This window comes from Phycodurus eques, chromosome 12, assembly GCF_024500275.1.
Source record: "Phycodurus eques isolate BA_2022a chromosome 12, UOR_Pequ_1.1, whole genome shotgun sequence".
Classification (NCBI taxonomy): domain Eukaryota; kingdom Metazoa; phylum Chordata; class Actinopteri; order Syngnathiformes; family Syngnathidae; genus Phycodurus; species Phycodurus eques.
This window is the reverse complement of record NC_084536.1, coordinates 21,336,800-21,356,073: the sequence shown is the minus strand read 5'-3', so window position 1 is coordinate 21,356,073 and position 19,274 is coordinate 21,336,800. Positions and strand designations below refer to the sequence as shown.

At 42.2% G+C, this 19,274-nt stretch overlaps 1 protein-coding gene across 1 annotated transcript; it reads left to right on the top strand.

Moving 5' to 3' along the window:
• Positions 1–208: 208 nt before the first annotated feature.
• Positions 209–19,217, top strand: si:dkeyp-118h9.7 (sacsin). The gene is made up of 10 exons (XM_061691391.1): positions 209–333; positions 907–1,023; positions 2,785–2,861; positions 3,331–3,376; positions 4,501–4,588; positions 4,743–4,854; positions 5,001–5,147; positions 5,243–6,665; positions 7,181–7,269; positions 7,385–19,217. The coding sequence occupies exons 4-10, from the start codon at positions 3,348–3,350 to the stop codon at positions 18,178–18,180; spliced, it is 12,684 nt and encodes a 4,227-aa protein (XP_061547375.1). The 5' UTR covers positions 209–333; positions 907–1,023; positions 2,785–2,861; positions 3,331–3,347; the 3' UTR covers positions 18,181–19,217.
• The last annotated feature ends 57 nt before the right edge of the window (positions 19,218–19,274 follow it).

The following is a 19,274-nucleotide window of genomic DNA, read 5'->3' as shown; positions in this document are numbered from 1 at the left end:
TTAGGCAACTTGAGTGCACTGCAAATGATTGGAAGCAGTAAATCATTTTAAGTCAATAACGTCAAAGTGGTTGTTTGCTTCAGAAAGCCTCGTTTTCTCCATCCGAGGTTTATTAGGAACGACTTGTAACCCTCGTTGCAGGTCATTTCCACTTAAATCTGGTCCTCACACCAGCTGTGAGGGGTTTCGATTTTGCATAAAACGAAAGCGTGGAAGGAGGGTGGGACCAAAAAAACAAAACAAATCAGCGTGACGTCACCCCAAACGGGGCCTTTAAATAAGACGGCCGGGACAAGCAAACGCATCATTGGAGGAAAAAGGAGCACGACCCAGGTAATGGACTGTATACATTGTTATGATTCTTATTTTTATTATTCTTATTGTGCATTGGTGATATTTAGGGAATGAATGCATACAAGTAAAACCAAATGTAATGTGATGTTCTAGTTGCAACTGCCATTTAAACAAACAACATGAAAATGTACTCAAGTTCAAATTGATGACACTAGGAGATCGCATTTCATTTCATTTTACTATTAATTGATCATGATCTCCGAACTTTATAAATTTACGCACAAATTTAAATGTGTACTCTTGAGTTGCTGATGGAAGCCAAACATGCCAGGGTCGAGTTTTTTTTGCTTGTTTATAGTTTTTTTTTTTTTTTTTTTTTGGTCCCAATCTTGCCCTGATTGTCTATTATGATTCGTATACTAGTTCAACCTTAATCTGGACAGTTTTCCCTGTCAGAGGAAGTCCTACGAGGGTTACTAAATTAATGAATGAAGATACTGTGTGACTCAACGACCGAACAAATATATTATTACATTTTGCGTATATTTGTGGGTTATATGTTTTATTAACAACTAATCGGGGCTTTTATTTGTCTTTCAAATTGTGCGATAGGGTTGCAAGAGTTCCGTTTCGTTTCTTGGAAACCTGGAAACCGGAAAAATGGAAACCTTCATTCCGGCGCAACAGCGCCACCCGTGGATGCTCTGAGTACTACACGAGGTTCAAAAAGTGTGTACAGTGTAAATTATTTATATTCATTATTAATTAGCTAAAATACAGATTCGTTGGTACGATTTAGCAAATATAGTACACAGTCAACAGTAAAAGAAAATATAATGCAATGTTCTAGTCACATTTTATTCTAACTCGAGCCATTTAGAAACCAATATGTGACAAAAAAAAAAAGTCAACACTGCAATGTACTCAATTTCAAAACGTACCATTTTATTTGACAGTTAGTTGTGTACTAAAAAAAAGAAAAATAAATAAACAATTCATACAAAAACATAATAATAAAGCACGATAAAAGAACATCAAGAAATTAACTGGTTTAAAAACAGGTGTAATTAGGATACAATGGTATAGGCTCCAGCAGCCCGCGACACTAGTGAGGAAAAGCGATACAGAAAATGCATGGATGGATGGTATAAGCAGCAAGCAGCAACTGTGCGCCTGATCTGTGGCCTTTAAAGTGGGCGTGGCCTAGTGGGTGATGTCAGGAACATGGCCTGTGAGCCTCTGGATGTGACTTTTGGCTTACTCTATATTTAGTTTGTCTTTTTTTTTTTTTTTTTAAGATGTTTATCGCTAGGTTATCGTCGCCATCTTTTCCTGTCAGCCCTGTTCCTTGTGTCGACCAATCAGCTCCCTCCAGCCACTCGTATCAACTCCAGTTGTGTCTCGTGGTCTTGTCCATTTCTTTGTTATTTGCTAAATATAACCCACTTACTTGCTGTTTTTGTGCTCAAGGCAAAGCCAGCGCTAATATAAAACACTGATTTGGTGGCATATTAGCGCCAAGTAACTATGTTGAACTGAGGGGAGGAACTTCATTTAGTCACGCCATAGCCTTAGCTCATAGAAAACAGATGTTGCTACTTTTGGCCCACCCTAGTGGTGGGCAAGTGAAGCTTCATGAAGCACTGAGGCTTTCCGAACAATTGTGTCGAAAAAGATTCAAAGCTCCAAGGCTTCAGTTATAGTGACATCTGGTGGACAACTGAAGCCATAGCAACCTCTCGAGAACACGACTGAAGCACTGGCACCGTTTCCCATGACAGCAATAAAAGTTCAGAAAAGTCTGTATGATCATTCAAGTGTTTTGTTCATTCATACCAAATAATGATTAAATCGACATGACAATAAAATATGGAGATGCTCTCCCCGATACGCTAAAACACATTCCACATTAACCCAAAGAATAAATGCAAATTATATTAAATCTTAAATGTGGTTAATGGTTTATTTAAAGCTTTGAGCTTTATTTAAAAACTGCACTAAAAGTCCCTAACATTATTAGAGATCCTCTCTACTTCGGAAATGATCACGCTGTGTGAATTCAGAAATATTTTGTTTCACAGTTTGTGTGTGTGTTGTTTTAAAGGAAATCCTCGAAAGGTAATGGTTTGCCATTTGGAGACTTGTATGGTTGGCTTGCCAAAATACTCTGACTCTCCAAATCGCTATCTCCTCAATGATGCATTTTATACACCTAGTATGGTGCCAAACCACTCAAATCCGTCAAACCTGTCAAGCTGTCATTGGCTCAGAATGCGTTGAAACACCATGAGCCAATGAAAAATTATTTTTTTTTTTTTTTGAAGGAATGAAGCGCGACGCGAAACAGCGATGATGTTCGGTCACGTGGCACTGGTTGTGCTTTGATAAAAGCTCCGACGCAGCGTTTCGAATCACTTCGCTCCAGGAAGAGTGACGCAAGCTCCAAAGCCTCAGTATCATTTGCTCATCCTATTTCCTTTTCTCTTTCAGAAATCTTCTCATTCACCTCCGTGATATCATGCAAAGCTTTTGCTCGATGACATTGGAAAGACCTGCTTGATTCTTGGGTGAGTCTACAATCGATCAATTCAACCATTTCCCACTATATAGCATTTGTCTCTAGGGTCAGGGGTGAGCTCGAGCCTATCCCAGCTGACTTTGAGCAATAGGCCGGGTACACCTTGGACTGATGGGCAGCCAGTCGCAGGGCATCAGTTCTATTTGAAATCATCTTGTTCCAGGGTCAAACTGCGGCCATCCACACTGCAACATTTTAGCATTCTTAAATGTCACACAAGTTTAAAAAGTGAATTAGTGTAATATATAATAGGACGTGGGCACAATAATAGGTGTACTCACACGTATCTTGAGGTTGAGGACCGTGGGTGTTGGTCCTTGCATTCTTATATTGCACTGAGGACAGATGCGTAGATTACTTCCCATTACCATTTCCGGTTCCATGGGTGTTATCATTCGGTTTAAGTTTCCTGTTTAAAGTTGCAAACGCTCCAAAACCATACTCTGACTGTTTTACAGAAGCCAGCCAATGAAAGATGAGCATGAGCACCAAGAAAAAAACACGGTAAGTGGCACAATGGTCTTTGTTTGAACCTTCTGAGTGACGCTAATGAATGTCATAACATTGTTATAAAGCATTTTAAACACTACACATGTGTATGATGTGTCCAATCACGTTTTCTCTGATGCCTTTCCTGTGCCGCCCTATGCACTAGCCATCGTTTCCACACGTCACAATTACATTACAGATAATGAATGGAAATGCCAACTATTCAAAATGTATGTACAAGTTGTCTCATTGTATGTGGGGTGTCATGTTTTCAAAAACGGTTAAGATTTTAATCATCGGTATGTGTGTACTCCGCATAAGATATGCATTGTTGACAAAACGGAGGATAATGGTAAAACTTGTCATTACGTGCGCAATTGGACAGCGCCAGTCAGGCGGTCTGAAGTTGTGTTGATATTGTACCACCAGAGAGAATAACATAATGGTCTCATCCCTAATATTACGCCTCGGGAGGGAAAATAAATAAATAAATAATGATGAAAAATTTTTCTACCTATTTAATCAAAGACAGATGTCATAAAATGTTTCAGATGTTACTCCTACTGTGATAATGCACATTGAAAATGAAGGCTAATTTAAATAATGCTGTGTCATTCTGTACGTGCGTTACTGTTCCTGGCGTTCAATTTACAGGTAAAAAGTACATCAACGACTGTGGTTCTCCTTCCCACAGGAAAAAGTAACTATATTGTTAAAAACACCAAAAAAAAAGATTTTGCGGGGGAATACATGGTAAAAGTCACTGGCTTTTTTCATCTGGCAGCTCAGTGAAGAATCGAAAATACAATTGGTACTTTTATTGTCATTATGAGGGTTTGAGTGCGCTTCACACTCACTTTTTGTCTGAAGTAAAATTCAGTAGCCAACCGATTTGTGCTGACCCTGGTTGTCATGGTAGCGGCATCGGCACACACCGCAGTAGTGTAGTGTGAGCAGTTGGCTTATTTTGGATGAGACAGGACAAGTCTTCAAACTTGACTGCTGTGAAAAGAGCTGTTTCGAAAGGGTTAAGGTTTTTTAATTCTTGATCCTTGGGTTATTTTGACCACATCAAATGTTTTAAGTGGTGGAACAAAATGCCGAGATGTCTCGTTTGAATCTTACTCTGTTTGGTCAAGGACTTCCTTCGGGGCCACAGCACCACCATTCATTGACTACTTGAAAGACATCCTGCGTCGGTACCCAGACGGTGGACAAATTTTGAAGGTGGGTGTTGTATTTATCTTATCATACGATTAGAAACCACGACTCAATGACTTGTCTTTTCTTGCAATATTTTAGATTTGTACATTAGGAGTAGACATGGTTGATGGGTTATGTGCCTGGCTTTTTTTTTTTTTTTTTTTTTTTTTTAAATCAGGAGCTGATTCAAAATGCAGATGATGCTCAAGCCACCAATGTGACTTTTATCCATGATGAGAGAAGCTACGGGACTAAAAGTCTTTGGACTGATGGCTTGGGAAGTTTCCAAGGTAACCATGATGAAGATACTCATGATTCACTGCGATTCTTTTTTTTTTTTTGTGACATTATTGTGTGTCTTTCCTGAAAATGTTGGTCAAATTCCAAATCATATGACCTGTGTTGCGTAACAAGTGGCCTTGTTATTTTTGCATAGGACCTGCTCTGTACAGCTACAACAATGCACCATTTACTGAGGAGGACTGGCAAGGAATTCAGGCTGTCGGGAGGAGCATCAAGCGCAATGATCCCACCACAGTCGGGAGGTTTGGGATTGGCTTCAACTCTGTTTACCACATAACAGGTAAACCTCTTCCCGGATGTCCTAAATATACCTTGGTGGAGATTTTGGTGGCACGTTTGTTGACGGGACTATGTGTTTTTCCAATACATAAACAGATGTTCCAAGTATATTCAGCTCTGGCTACCTTGGCTTCTTGGATCCCCAAGAAAAAATATTTGGGGAAACACAAGGCGGTTTCCGTTGGTCGGTGGATGACACTGAGCACCAAGAAGCTCTGATGACTATGGTCGATCAGTTCCAACCCTTTCGGGACATTGTTATGCTCTTAAGCAGAAAAGAGTGGTCCAAAATCATTACTGAAGATCAGCACTTTGATGGGACAATTTTCAGATTCCCTTTGCGTGCCGAGGCGTCTGAAATTTCTGATAATTTGTACAATGAAGAAAAGGTTGTGAAGCTTTTTGATAGCTTCATTGCAGATGCAGATTTGAGTCTGCTGTTTTTGAAAAACGTGACCACTGTGACCTTGATGCACATTGATGTCCATGGCTCTGTGAGCACAAGACTTGAAGTCAAGTCCTCGGCCTCCACAGATGTCGTTTTGGAACCCCAAGACGAAACCGTAATCGAAGGTTCGACCAGACTCAAAGTGATAACCATGAATTCCAAAGAAACCAAGTGGCTCGTGACAACGTGTACCATGAAGGAAGGAAATATAGAGGAACTGGATATCCTCACACAAAAGTTGAGCTTTGTTCCACGAGTTGACTTGGCATTCCCTTGCGGAGAGACGGGGGCCGTCAGCGGGGGCCGACTGAGCTGCTTTCTCCCGCTGCCGAACAACGAAAGCAACAAGACAGGACTGCCAGTCCATGTCAATGCCTGCTTTGGCCTCACAGATAACAGGCGACACATCAAGTGGCAAGAGGAAGATCAGATACATGACGAACAAGCCGTGTGGAACGAATTGCTGATGAAGGCAGTGCTGCCACAAGCGTACCGACTGATCATTCGAGACGCCGTCAGACACGCTCAAGAGGCTTTTCTCCCCGTCTCCTCAGTTTATGATCTGTTGCCGGATCTCGCCAAGATTCAACACAAGGACAAATGGTACGCCATCGCCGTAGATGTCCTTCATCAGTTGTTCCAAGAAAATGTGGCTGTGCTCTCCCACGCCAGAGATGAAAGAAGATTCATCAGTCCGTTGGAAGCTGTGCTCCCTTGCACTGGCCCAGTTAGGCCTGACATACTGGCTGCCATTCGAAGAACTTTGCTTTGCTGTGGGGAGAATCTTGTAACTTGTCCGAGCAATGTTGCAAGAGCCATAGAAACGGTTCACCCGCAGGCCAGCGGCCTAAAATATGCGACTCCAGCGTTCCTCAGGGATGTCCTGCATAGTGTTGACATGCGTTACATGTCCAGAGATGACAAACTCTGTCTTTTGGAGTTTATTCTGAGTGATGGAAAATACCAGGATCTCCGGGGTCTTGAGCTTCTCCCACTCAACGATGGCTCTTTTAGAGCTTTCACAGACAAAGAGGAGGACACTGCCTTGATTGACAGCAAGGAATTTCCAAGGTAATGTAGGACTGTTAAGAATGTCAATTGTTTGGAACTGGATTAATTGTGTCTTGAATCAATTGTTAATTGAGTCAAAACGGAGTGTACTATGTGGCTGTCACCAGCAGAGGCACTGTTGATTTGGTCTCAACTCGTTTGTGGCCAAGGAGAACTCCTATAAGCCACATTAAATGCTGACGTGACACTCAGAGATTCTCCCATTCCTTTAAAAAAATTGGTAATTTTCCATTGTTGATGAAGGACATTTAATAAAATACCTGCATCATATCAGTAAGGAAAATTATAAATTCTGATTTTATAACGATAACAATTCTCAGTTTTGCTTCACACTACCAGAGATGTATTCATTTAACAATATGTTTATTACGGTGGTTGTAGTTTGCTGTGGTGTAGAAATAAACTGCTTCACATCAAGTGGTTCTAAAATGTAGTTTTCCGTAATATTAGCTATCATGATGATGAGTCCATTTATTCTTCATGAATAATGAACAAAAGTTCCATATTCTCTGCAGAGTCTTGCTACCATTTTGCAAACACCTCTTCATCCCGGATGACTTAAGCCCAGACTGCACTGCCCATTTGAAACAACTGGCTCTTCAAAGTAATACAATTTTATATTATATTTTTTGAAATATTCTTTTTTTTTTTTTTTTTTTTTTTTGTCCCCATCTTCACAATGCATACAATAGACGTATGATTTTGATGTCTTTCCACAGGATTATTCAAGATAATCGTTATTGATGCAGATCAGGTGGCACAGTATATCAGGAGGTATTTGCCTGAGGACTGGAAGCTGTTGAACACAGAGCTCGTTAGCTGGTTCATCAACAAAAGTTTGCATCCACCAATAGACTGGCTCCAAGAATTTTGGAAGTTCCTCAACACTCACTTTACAATGTTAAACCGTTTCATTGACATTCCATTGATACCAGTGGGTCCCCTCGCTTCCAATCACTCTGTATTACTTGCTAAAATGAATCCAAACACAACTCTTGTTTTCCACCAAAGGAGGCAGATTAGTTTGCCAGATCAAATAGCTAAGTTGGTGACAAAAGTCGGTGGTACAGTGGTGAGGGGAAATGAATGGCTTAAGCATGACGACCTTGATTCTTATGTGCTGTGTCCATCTCCAAGAAGTATTGTGACTATCTTGATGAACATCGAGTATCAGCATCTCGTCAAAGAACTCGAGACTACGTGTCCCAGCACTCGAGAAGAACTGAAGGAGTATCTCTCTTGCCTGGATTCTCTCTCAAACAGCGAGAGGGATCTCCTCTCAAAGATGCCCCTGTTTCAAAATACACAAGGTGTGCCTCTCCCTGCACATTCGAAAAAGGCTTTGCTTATAGGTTGCGGTCCAAAAGTACCAATGGACCTTCCAATGCCCGACTCAATAGTGCAATGTATTACAGAGGCTGATCGCAGACTATTGCAATTGCTCAACATTAATCTTTTGGACACAGCTCAAGCAGCTCATCTTCTGATTGATAACATTGAAGGCAAAACCTACAACAAAGAGGACATTGAAAAGATCATGACTTGGATTTTACAGAATGGCAGTATCCTTTTCTCCCAAAATAAGAATTTAAAACACCGCTGTCAAGAATTAAGCTTCATGGAAGCAAATGGAGTGCTGAAAAAGACCTCACACTTCCTCGATCCAAGAGTTAAAATTTTCAAAGTCATTTTCGACACTAGTTTCTTCCCCCCCCCTTCTCCATATTTGCAAACAGTGCAGATGATTGAAACCCTAACAGATCTTGGTATGCTAAACAGCGAAGCGGATGTGTTTCCTGAGCAATTGCTGCACGCTGCCGCAGTGATCGATGGGCTGAATATGAACTCACAGACTTTCACAAGAGCTCAGGCGCTCTTAAACATGCTCGATGGTCACAGTCTCCTGCCTAAGTTTTCTGATGCACAGCTTCACAGCCTCAAAATGCTGAAATGGGTTCCGTGTGCTAACCCCGGCAATAATACAGACCAGATTTCCCTCTTCTGCCCTCATGAGATAAGACACTCTCAGTATGAGGACATTGTTGGGCATGTAATGCCTCTAATGGGAAGCCTGAGTGACAGAGTTAGCAACAAACTTGGTCTCAAATGTCTGCCCCCACCAGAGAAAGTGAGAGACAATTTGTTTGTCTTGATCGCTAACACAGACAAAATGGATGATCCTGACACAAACGGAGATTTCAAAAGGAGGTTGCATAGTATTTACAAATACATGCAAGATCAAATTTCTGACTTTGCAACGTTAATGGATAGTAACGTATGTTGGCTGTGGTGCGGTGACCAGTTTTTTCCGCCTCGGGATTTGGTTCAAGACTACCCACAAAATATAGATCTGAGCTTGTGGGTGAGGAAATTACCAAAGGAATTCTTACCATACAAGAAGCTCCTGAAAGAGTTTGGTTTGAGATTGTTGCTTTCAGAGCATGATATTGTTGACATTCTCCACTCAATCATGAAAACCATTGAAGAAAGACAACCGCCAACTGCAAGCCTCTCTGAGATAAAAGTCTCAGTAGAAATTGTCAAATGGATATGGAAGAAGAAGAAGACGGTTCAGGAGGACATACCAGTGCCAGTCATCACACATGGGGGTCAATATACCCTTAAATCACTGTCCACAGCGGTTTTCTGTGATTTGAGCAAAAAGAGTTTGGAGGGGCTTCAATACAGCAAGGAGCAATTGCATATCCTACATGAGGAGATTCCAAAAGCCGCTGCTGAATGGTTAAATGTCCAGTTCCTGAGCATGCACATCCTCCATCCTGAGCTTGTGGGGATTGAGCAATGTGGACAATCTGAGCCCATAACAATGAGGATTAAAAACATTCTTAAAGAGTATGATGAAGAAAGGGATGTCTTCAAAGAGCTCATTCAAAATGCAGAAGATGCTGGAGCAGACGCTTGTAAATTCTTGGTGGATTTCAGAGTACACAGGAATACCCCTGAAAATCTCATAGATCCTGGCATGGCCCTTTGTCAGGGACCTTGCCTTTGGGCATTCAATAATGAAAAGTTCACATCTGATGATTGGGATAATATTCTGAGAGTGGGATCTGCCTCAAAAGAACACAAGGTGGGAACAATTGGCAAGTTTGGACTTGGATTCAACACTGTGTATCATATCACAGACGTTCCTTCAGTCCTAAGTGGAAACAGACTCCTCATACTTGATCCAAATGTGACTCACCTTAAAAAGATCATCAGAAACAAGTCAAATCCTGGAATCAAGTTGGACCTCTCACAAAAGCAACTATTTCATTGTTTCCCTGGTCAATTTGGACCATATGAAAACATTTTTAATTGCAGTTTCACCACACAAAGTCCTCCAGACCCTTACCAGGGTACACTGATCAAACTTCCTTTCCGAACCGAGGAAGAGGCTCTCGAGTCAGGGATAAGCACCAAAGTATATGACAAACACAATATTGTCTCTTTTCAGCAAGAGTTTACAAATGATTCTCAAACGCATATCCTATTCCTGAAGAACATTAAAACATTGTCTTTGCAAAATATCTCAAACGATGCAGCAACTCCTCCAAGAGATGAAGAAATACAAACAGTCCTCACTGTCACCAAAACTACCTTGAGTACAATCAGAATTGCAGACATTTATCAGTCAAAGCAGATTCAAGCTGAAAAGTTATTGCTTAAACATGGTGAGAATTGCAAAGAAGTTATTGGCTGCTGTACCGCCAACATTGTCCAAATAAGCAGTGAACAATCTGGTAGAAGACAAAGTCAGTCTTGGCTTGTGCACAACTGCTTCGGGACAAATCGGTCTTTAGAAATGGCCCTGCAAGACAACAAGCAAGCCAAGTTCTTCTTACCGATTGGGGGAATAGCTGTGCCTTTGCGAGAAGATCCAGAAAGTGGAAACTTTACCACACCAGAAACCAAGCTAACTGGCCAGGCGTTTTGCTTCCTCCCACTTGCCATTCACACTGGTCTCCCAGTCAATGTCAATGGAACATTTGCTGTAACAAGCAATCGTAAAGGTCTGTGGGAGAGTGGTGTGAAACATGACTGGAACAATGCTCTTCTTCAGGATCCCATAGTGACAGCATATGTTACAACACTTTTGGTATTAAAGGACATGTCGGAAAACGGCCAACTGAAAAGTTATTCTTATCACACCTTTTGGCCTGACAGGGAAAATGTTAGTGACACGTTCAAACCATTGGTTGATCAGTTTTACGCCATCATCACCCAGCACCGCGTTGCCCCAGATGTCTTCTGTGATGGCAAAAAGTGGTGTTCATTGAACAGTGCCATATTTTTACACGAGAGCATGGAAGAAGATGAAAAGATCCATACACTTGTAATGCAGGTCTGTCAGAAACATGTCAAAGAACCAAACCATGTTGTTCCTCTTCCACGCTGGTTGAGAAGTAACTTCACACAGGGTGGCTTTGAAAAGGTTTTACAGGAGAAAACATGGAATTGGGAGAGGTTTTATCAATATTTGGTGTTTGAGAACCTTGCCACCTTGGACACGAAGAGTAGAGACACTCTTTTGTTACATGCCATTGACCTTAATTCCAAGGAAATTGACCATCTATTGGTCAGGTATCCGTGCATCCCCACGATGGATGGACACCTCCAGTATATCAAGAAACTTGTGAATCCATCAGGCAAACTGGCCTGTCTATTTGAAGACGAGAATGGGAGATTGCTTGGAGGTACCGAGAATGACTTTTGCTCCTCGAAGAGGATTCAACGTCTGCTGGAGCTTGGAATGGCAGATGACCATCTTGCACTGGAGGCTATCGTTGAGAAAGCAGAAACAATCAAAACTTTTTGGAAGACTGACAAAAATAAAGCATATGTGTATTTGAAGTGCCTTCTTGAACTCATGAAAGATCACATGTATGACAAAGACTCCTCCCACTGGGAAACATTAAGAATGATCCCATTTCTCCCAGCATTTCGCTTCTGTGGTAAAAAATTAGTCCTGAGCAGGCCAGCTGACATTTTCAGTGAGGACTATTCTCTGCTTGTTGACAAGACACAAAGTGTCCTGGATCATTCTGGCCTGAACATACACGCTAGTGATCCTATCCTAAAAATACTAGGGATTTGTGACAGGCCAGTACCAGACATCGTACTCCAGCAGCTGCAAAAAGCAGAGGAGGAATCGCAATCCACAGACAAATCTAAGCTTCTCAGGATGGCTTATGAATGCTACAGATTTCTGGATAGCTGCATCTGTGACTCAAAGATGTCTGAATTCATTTCTCAGAGGGCTAATTCATTCCCATTCATTTTTGACGGCAATAAATTTGTCAACGTGAGCCGTGTCGCTGTTGAAGGGCAATATGAAGCAAAGCCCTACCTCCATGTACTTCCACCTGGCTTTGCTAGTTTCCAGAAACTCTGGAAGAGTGTCGGTGTTGAAGACTCATTCACTTTGGACCAGTTTGTTACTGTGCTTCAGGAAGTCCACTTGAAACATGGAAACAAACCCTTGCCAAAGGACGATCTCGAAATTTGTCTCTCAATTTTAAACAGAGGCATATACTGTGCCAATGAGAAGACCACAAGCGTCTGTCTCATACCCAATAAACAAGGGGTTTTGGTACCTGCCTCCCAGGTATTTTTTGATGACAGCCCATGGATGCCAGTTACTGCGGATGTTATGCTCTGCCACAAGGATATCCCACGTTCTATGGCACTTCATTTTGGAATCAAAACGACCAGACATCATACTCTAAACCATGCAGTTGAGAACCTCTTACCAAATTCTTTCAAGTTTGAACAGAAGGAGGACCTAACTGTTAGGATTAAAAACATAATTTATGCCTATCCGTCAAAGAAGGATATCCTCAAAGAGCTCATCCAAAATGCTGATGATGCAGAGGCAACAGAAATTCACTTTGTTTGGGATAGACGACAGCATGGCACAGAAAAAACCTTTGGAGAGAACTGGAACAGGCTACAGGGCCCAGCACTCTGTGTCTTCAACAACAGTGTGTTTTCAGATGCAGACCTGGCTGGCATTCAGCAGCTGGGAACTGGGGGAAAGCGCCATAGTCCAGACAAGATCGGAAAATATGGACTTGGATTCACTTCGGTTTTCCATTTGACTGACTGCCCCTCAATCCTCACTGGAGATTACTTACTATGCATTTCAGATCCCAATCAAAATTACATTGAAACTGAGCATGAAGGTGCGGGCATTGGCTATAAGCTAAATGAGATTTTAAAGGAGATGTTTGAAGATGTTTACAAATCCTATCTTCCAGACAAATTCCCCCTGAAAGACGGAACTATGATTAGATTGCCTTTAAGAACTCTTACCATGGCAGAGACTTCAAAAATATCACAGTGGAAAGTCTCTGAGCATGACTTGAAAGACCTGTTTGCTGCCCTATCCGAGGACCCCGAAGGGCTCATTCTGTTTCTGAAGAATATCTGCAAAATTGAGGTCCATGAAATCAATAATCAGTCAGATGAAATCACAACAATCTTAGCAGTTGAAAAGAAAACATCACAAACAAAAGAAGAAAAAGAGGCTTGTGTGCGGTATCTTCAAAATGATGTTCCAGCTGAAGACTCAGTCCCACGTAAGGCAATTTATGGAACAATGATTTCAACCTCAGAAAAGAGGCAAAGTAAATGGATCATTGCAGAGCAGTTTTCCACATTCCAGTCCAATGATGGAGAAGGAAAACATCCACAAGCAACTGTAGCAGCATACGTGAGCTCAAAAAGACCACCCGGCTGCAGTGTTTTCAAAGGAGGAGTCTTTTGTTTGCTTCCTTTACCGGGCACAACTGGTCTACCTGTGCATATCAATGGAAACTTTGAGGTTGACTCTGCCAGGAGAGGCCTTTGGAAAGAAGATGGTCAGAGTCTGAAAGCAAACTGGAATGAATTTTTGAAAAACAACGTCATTGCGCCACTGTATGGAGATCTTCTTCATTACATCAGCCAAACCACTTCAGTGAAGACAGTCAGTCCTGCAAAAATGGAGTCATGTTTTACTGAATCATACTTGTGTTTCTGGCCAACAGTGTCTGAAGATGTTGGTCAGGAATGGCATGAAATGGTACATGAGGTGTACAGATCCATTAGCAAAAGAGGCCTTGACGTTATTCCAGTGCTGAGGCGCACGACACGTGTAACTACTAAACAGCCATTAACTACTACCACTGAGTACTTTATTGACTGGCGGGATGCAAGAGAAACCACACCAACGACCGCACCTTACATGGAATCATTCGGACAGTCACATTTAAATCACATTTTGAGGGACCTTGGCATGGATCTGGTTCCCTTCACCAGTGAAATGAAGAGGATATGGGATGGTTTCAGAACTGCTGGCATTGCTGTAAAAGATGTAAATCCTTCAAGTGTGCGAGAATTCTTGAGCGCGAAGGCTGTCCATAATCCAAAGCGAACAACCAATGCGTTACCACTACCTGTATCTGACACACTAATCGAAAACCCAGTTAGATGCTCAAACCTTCTTAATTTCTGCCTAAGTGATATCTGCCACAAAGAGATCACAGGTGATGATTCTGCTCTACTCAACGGGCTTCCTCTTCTTCTCACAGCAGATGAGGTTTTGAGGGTGTTTGACAACAAATCCCCTAAGCTGATATGCAAGTACAGCAATCTGTTCTCTGGCTATGAGCACAATTTTGTACATTATCAGACAAACCATAGGCAGCTGAAGGTGCTAAAAGCCCTGAGCCTCGTCAGCAACTTGACAATTCCTGGCGCTTACGACTGGTTGAAGCGCTTGATCCAGCAGAATGTGGACAAATGTGAACTTGAGCCGCAGCATGGTCTTACTGTTCCAAATAAGGAAATGCTAGCCTGGCTGACATTGCTATGGAGGTTTCTATTAAGCAATATAAAAACCAAAAAGCCTAGTGGTGATAAACATTACACATTAACTGATGTGAAAGACCTATTCAGTGATTTCTGCATTTTACCTGTCGTGTCCCCAAGGTCAAACAAGCACCTCCTTCAAAAAATGGAAGGCATGCCCAGCGTGATTCGTTACAAATTAGACAAAGATATATCAGGAATTTTGTTCAAACTCGGTTTCATGAGTCTTGACTTTGCTTTTTTCATAGCGCTTGACGATCACATATTTTCACTTCTAGAACCCGAATGTATGAATCTGAATGACAAAAGTTCTGTGCTGGACCAAGTCGTCGTCATAAACCACTCAGAATTTTCCCAGCTTTCTTCTGATGACATGACAGAACTTCAAAACTTCCTGCAATCTGGAGAGTCCAAAAACTGTCCGGAATATCAGAGGAAGCTCCGGTCGCTGCCTCTATTTGAAACAATACACTGCAAAAGAGTGAGGATTGATGGCCATGAATTGGTTTACATCCTTGACATGTGCACACAGTCATTAAATCAATTCTCAGACTTGTTGAAGCCTCCCGAGAGCAACAACATTTTTCTCAAAAACAATCCTGAGAACATCAGCGTGTCTCAAACTTTGAACATCCAGACCTTGAATGATCTGCAATATTTCATGAAGATAATACTGCCTGTCGTCCATAAACTCAGAAAGCGTCAGAAGATTCAGTGCCTCAAACTGTTACTATCACTGCAAAATTCCGACAGTTATTTTAAGCATAAATCCAGCATAATCTCCAAACTGAAGACTGTGCCAATGATCGGCAATGCTGAGGGCCAAGTGATGCCAATCCCGTACTACTGTGATGACAGAGTTGCCTTGTATCAGGCAATGTTGCCCCGAGAAAGATTTGTGCCTGAGAGTGTTTGGACTGAGCTGTGTGAAGGAAATCAATACAAAGAACAACCGGCACGGGAGTTACTCCAGGAACTTGGAATGAAGCATGTTGTGTCCAAAGGCGATATCATATGCTTTGCAGAACAGTTAGAGTCTGAAGCTGGAGCAAAGGGTCACTCTCAGGAGCTGAAACAGAAATCCACCTTAGTTTTCCAAGAAGCCTTGAGTGTTGCAAGAGATGAGGAAACACTGCTGGAGAGCATCGCCAACATCAAGTTCATTTTTCCTGTTAAAGTACAAAAGAAACTGTGCGATTATCATTTACCATTTGCGCCAGAGACCACTTCTGTCCAAATCAGCGGCTCTTTAATTGACAGCCATTACACTCACAATCAAGAATTGATTTGGTCTTCAATGCCGATCATAGATCTGCCAGTAAAGACAGAGGTGGTTCTGAAAAGGATTACACAAGTGGGAGCTCATGAACGACCGCCTGCGGGGTGCGTAGTCAGAAACATGTTTAATGTTTGCCAGTCACCTTGTGAAACGGTCGTTCAGATTGAAACCCGCGCCGCAGTCTTTCGAAGTTCTTATGCCTACTTGCAAGCAAACGATTTTGACAGCCGATCACTGAATGGTCTCCCACTCGTGCTGGTTGAAAGTGACAAAAAAGTAGTGAGAACCGGCATTGTTGCTCATTCACTCCCCCACGGCTCTGACTTTAGGCCATATTTGTACAGAATTCCAACACACGATACTGTGTATTGGCCATTCTTCAGGAAGGTTGGTGTGAAGGAGGAACCATCTGCACTGCAGTACTGTTATGTTCTGGGAAAAGTCAACGCTGAATCCAGTGCTAAAACCAGACTAAACCAAAATCAAAAAAAATCAGTTGAACGCGCTGTGCAGCAGTTGTTACTGTTATTAAAAAATAAGTCGAACCAGTCTCTTTTGGACAGTGTAAAGACTCTGTACCTGCCTGCTGTAGATGGAAAACTCCACCCATCATGTACACTGTACTTCAACAACACAGCGTTTGAGCCCCAACGGTTGGAAAAATCACTGGAGGAAGAGTTCCTCCTGCTTGAGAAACTCAGTACATGTTATCTGGGCACCGACATCTATGAGCATTGTCGACTGCTGCAAATGCTACCCCAGAAACTTCGACCTAAAATGCTATCGCAGGTCACCAAAGAGAAAGTCATAGAGTCGCAAATGCAACTTTGTGAGATTAGACTGACCTGTGAGTTTCGTGGCTGGTTTTACAAACATCTGTCCTCAGGCGCCTTCACACATGGAATGATATGTCTTATAAAAGAGCAGTCAGAAGGTAAAATAACTCAAGAGGAGGCTGCGGACATGTGTAAGAAAATATTTGGCAGCATAGAGATTGTGTGTTGTACAAGCCTGATGACGGAGCTGTGGCTAGAAGACCGAGTGCTGAAGAACACAGCCTGCGAGACCGACCTTTTTGTCCAACAAGATCAAAGCGGTAGCATTTTTTACCTGAGACACAATGACGACATGCTCCCCAAGGTCATAAATGACGTAAACATGACTTTGACAAGGGTGATCAGCTCTCTTTTAGGTGGTAGAATTTTGTCAGAGCACCTCCTTGTCCTCGGACAGCTCCTCATGTGTGACAACCTGCAAGACGTTCGTAAGACTCTGGCCAAGAATGGGATCCACGACAGTGTTGATGTACAAAGTTTTCTCGCCAGCACACAGGCCTTGAAAGGAGAGATTCCGGAGGAGTGGCACGATTCCTTAGATATGAATGTCCTCAACAATTTTGAAGAGGGAGAATATGTAGGGTACTACACTAACGACAAGTACATTTATGCAGTCATTGTGGAGGAACTACCTGGACAACCGGGACCTTACTCCCAGAGATACAAAATAAGAATTGGTGACGATGAGCCCATTGTAGTCAGTATTGTAGACCTGTATCAGTTTAAATGTGAAAACAATCAACAATGCGAGTCTGACGCACTGCAAGCCACTGGCATGGCTTTACAAGAAGTGACATTCCAACACTCTTCATCTTCCCCATCGGTAAGAACTTTACCGGCAACTTATGAAGACGCGGTGGAGGAAATTGACCAAAGCTTGGCAGCGATCTGGACTCTTCCACAGGAGGAGAGGATGAAACCCAGCAAGCGACTGTACCTCAAATGGCACCATGACAAAAACCCTCAGTGCCACTATGTTATAAAGGCAGTCAAATACATGAAAAGCAGAACTTTGGATTCATTTGGACACTTTTACCAGCAATGGGATGAGGAGGCTTTGCACCACAGAAATGGCAGAGAACGATTTGTCCATCGATACCATTTCTACAACTTTTGGGGCCATCATGAAGATGTGGCAAGGCCAAACAAGGGGGAGGCCCAGCGCTGGTGTCGGCAGGCCCGCTGTGATCTCAATGCGGCGCACCACGAACGTGGTGGGGGGAGCGCAGAGTGGTGTCTGTTCAAACTCCACCAGGCAGTGGAAAAGTCCCTCATAGCTGTTGAGTACAAAACAAATGGCCAATGTTTCGGCGGCACAATTTCAGACATGGCTGACAAAGTCTCACGCTATAGCCCCCTGCTGGGAGACCTGCCTCTGAGCGTGGCCCAGCTGCAGGACTTGGGTGTGCATGCTAAAAAGACCCAATATCCCAACCACCATCCTTTCCCCCGCATCCCAAATGAAAGGTTCCATTCGGCCAATTTGGGTGCAGCATTGGACACAGCAACTAAGCTTCTTACTGCAGCAGAGACATATGTGAAATAACGCTCTGCAATTAACATAACCATATACTGTACATCTTTAAGACCTGTTTACGCTTTTGAATTCAGTGAACCAATCCTATTACTGTTAACCTGTGAGTTTGATTGCAATTCTTTAAGCCTGGGACCGGAATCAGACACAGCTATGTTTGTATGACGACAGTAATGCTATGTCATGTTGCCATCTTTAATGACTCTTTTCAAACATCACTTTGATGTTCTAGAGTTGTATGCATTTTGATCTAGATTAAATATAGAGTAGATAGATATGTGAATTGAATTGAGAGCCTGGATGGAGTTCCTGTAATTATTTCCTCCTACAATGTATGGACAAATGTGTTCTGGTGTTTGTTTGCTAAACCCAAATCCACAATTTATTAAGACCCTATCAAAATTGCTTCATTTGATTGGCTAAAATTCACAGTGGATATTCAAGTCTACACACCCCCGTTTTTGTGACAAGAAAATCTGACTAATACTCATTTTAAAACCTTGTCCACTATTCATGTTGCATATAAGCTGTAACCCTCAAAGGGGGAAAAAAATATATGTTTTGGGAGCGGGGAAGTGAAAATAACCAACTGAGGTAATGTTGTTGCAGTCTGTATTCAAACCTAAGCAAACATATTACAACTAATGTTAAACGGTACAAATCATATACCTGCCACCATTTAAAGTGCCTCTGATAAACCCCAAATAAAATTAAGCTGTTCTTGTAGGCTTTTCCTGACATTTTCCTTTCGAGCAGAAGCCTGAAGATTTTGTGCCAACACTGATTGCTATTTGGAACTGTTCCCAATTCCGCCCACGAAGGCCCGAGTTCCAGCTGAAGAAACACAAAAAGAATGGTGTTGCCACCACAATGCTTCCAACTGTCGGATGGTGTTATTTTCGTGATGAGCAGTCTGTTTTCACCAAACACGCCTTTAGGAATTATGGCCAAAATGGTGATTGGTTTAAACATTTTTGTATGGTAAAGTGTTCACACTTCCTGTGGGAAAATGGTACAATGCGATTAAACATGCCCTGTTGTGTATCCAATACTGCATCCATGAGTGAGCATTTTTTATTTTTTTTTTTTTTTTCGTGGACCAGCTT

Excerpts from the sequence above, each read along its gene's own strand:
- si:dkeyp-118h9.7 (XM_061691391.1), top strand. The coding sequence starts at position 3,348 with ATGAGCATGAGCACCAAGAAAAAAACACG. Across the intron at positions 3,377-4,500 it reads AGCACCAAGAAAAAAACACG|GACTTCCTTCGGGGCCACAG; the intron begins GTAAGTGGCACA and ends TGTTTGGTCAAG. Across the intron at positions 5,148-5,242 it reads CTCTGTTTACCACATAACAG|ATGTTCCAAGTATATTCAGC; the intron begins GTAAACCTCTTC and ends ATACATAAACAG.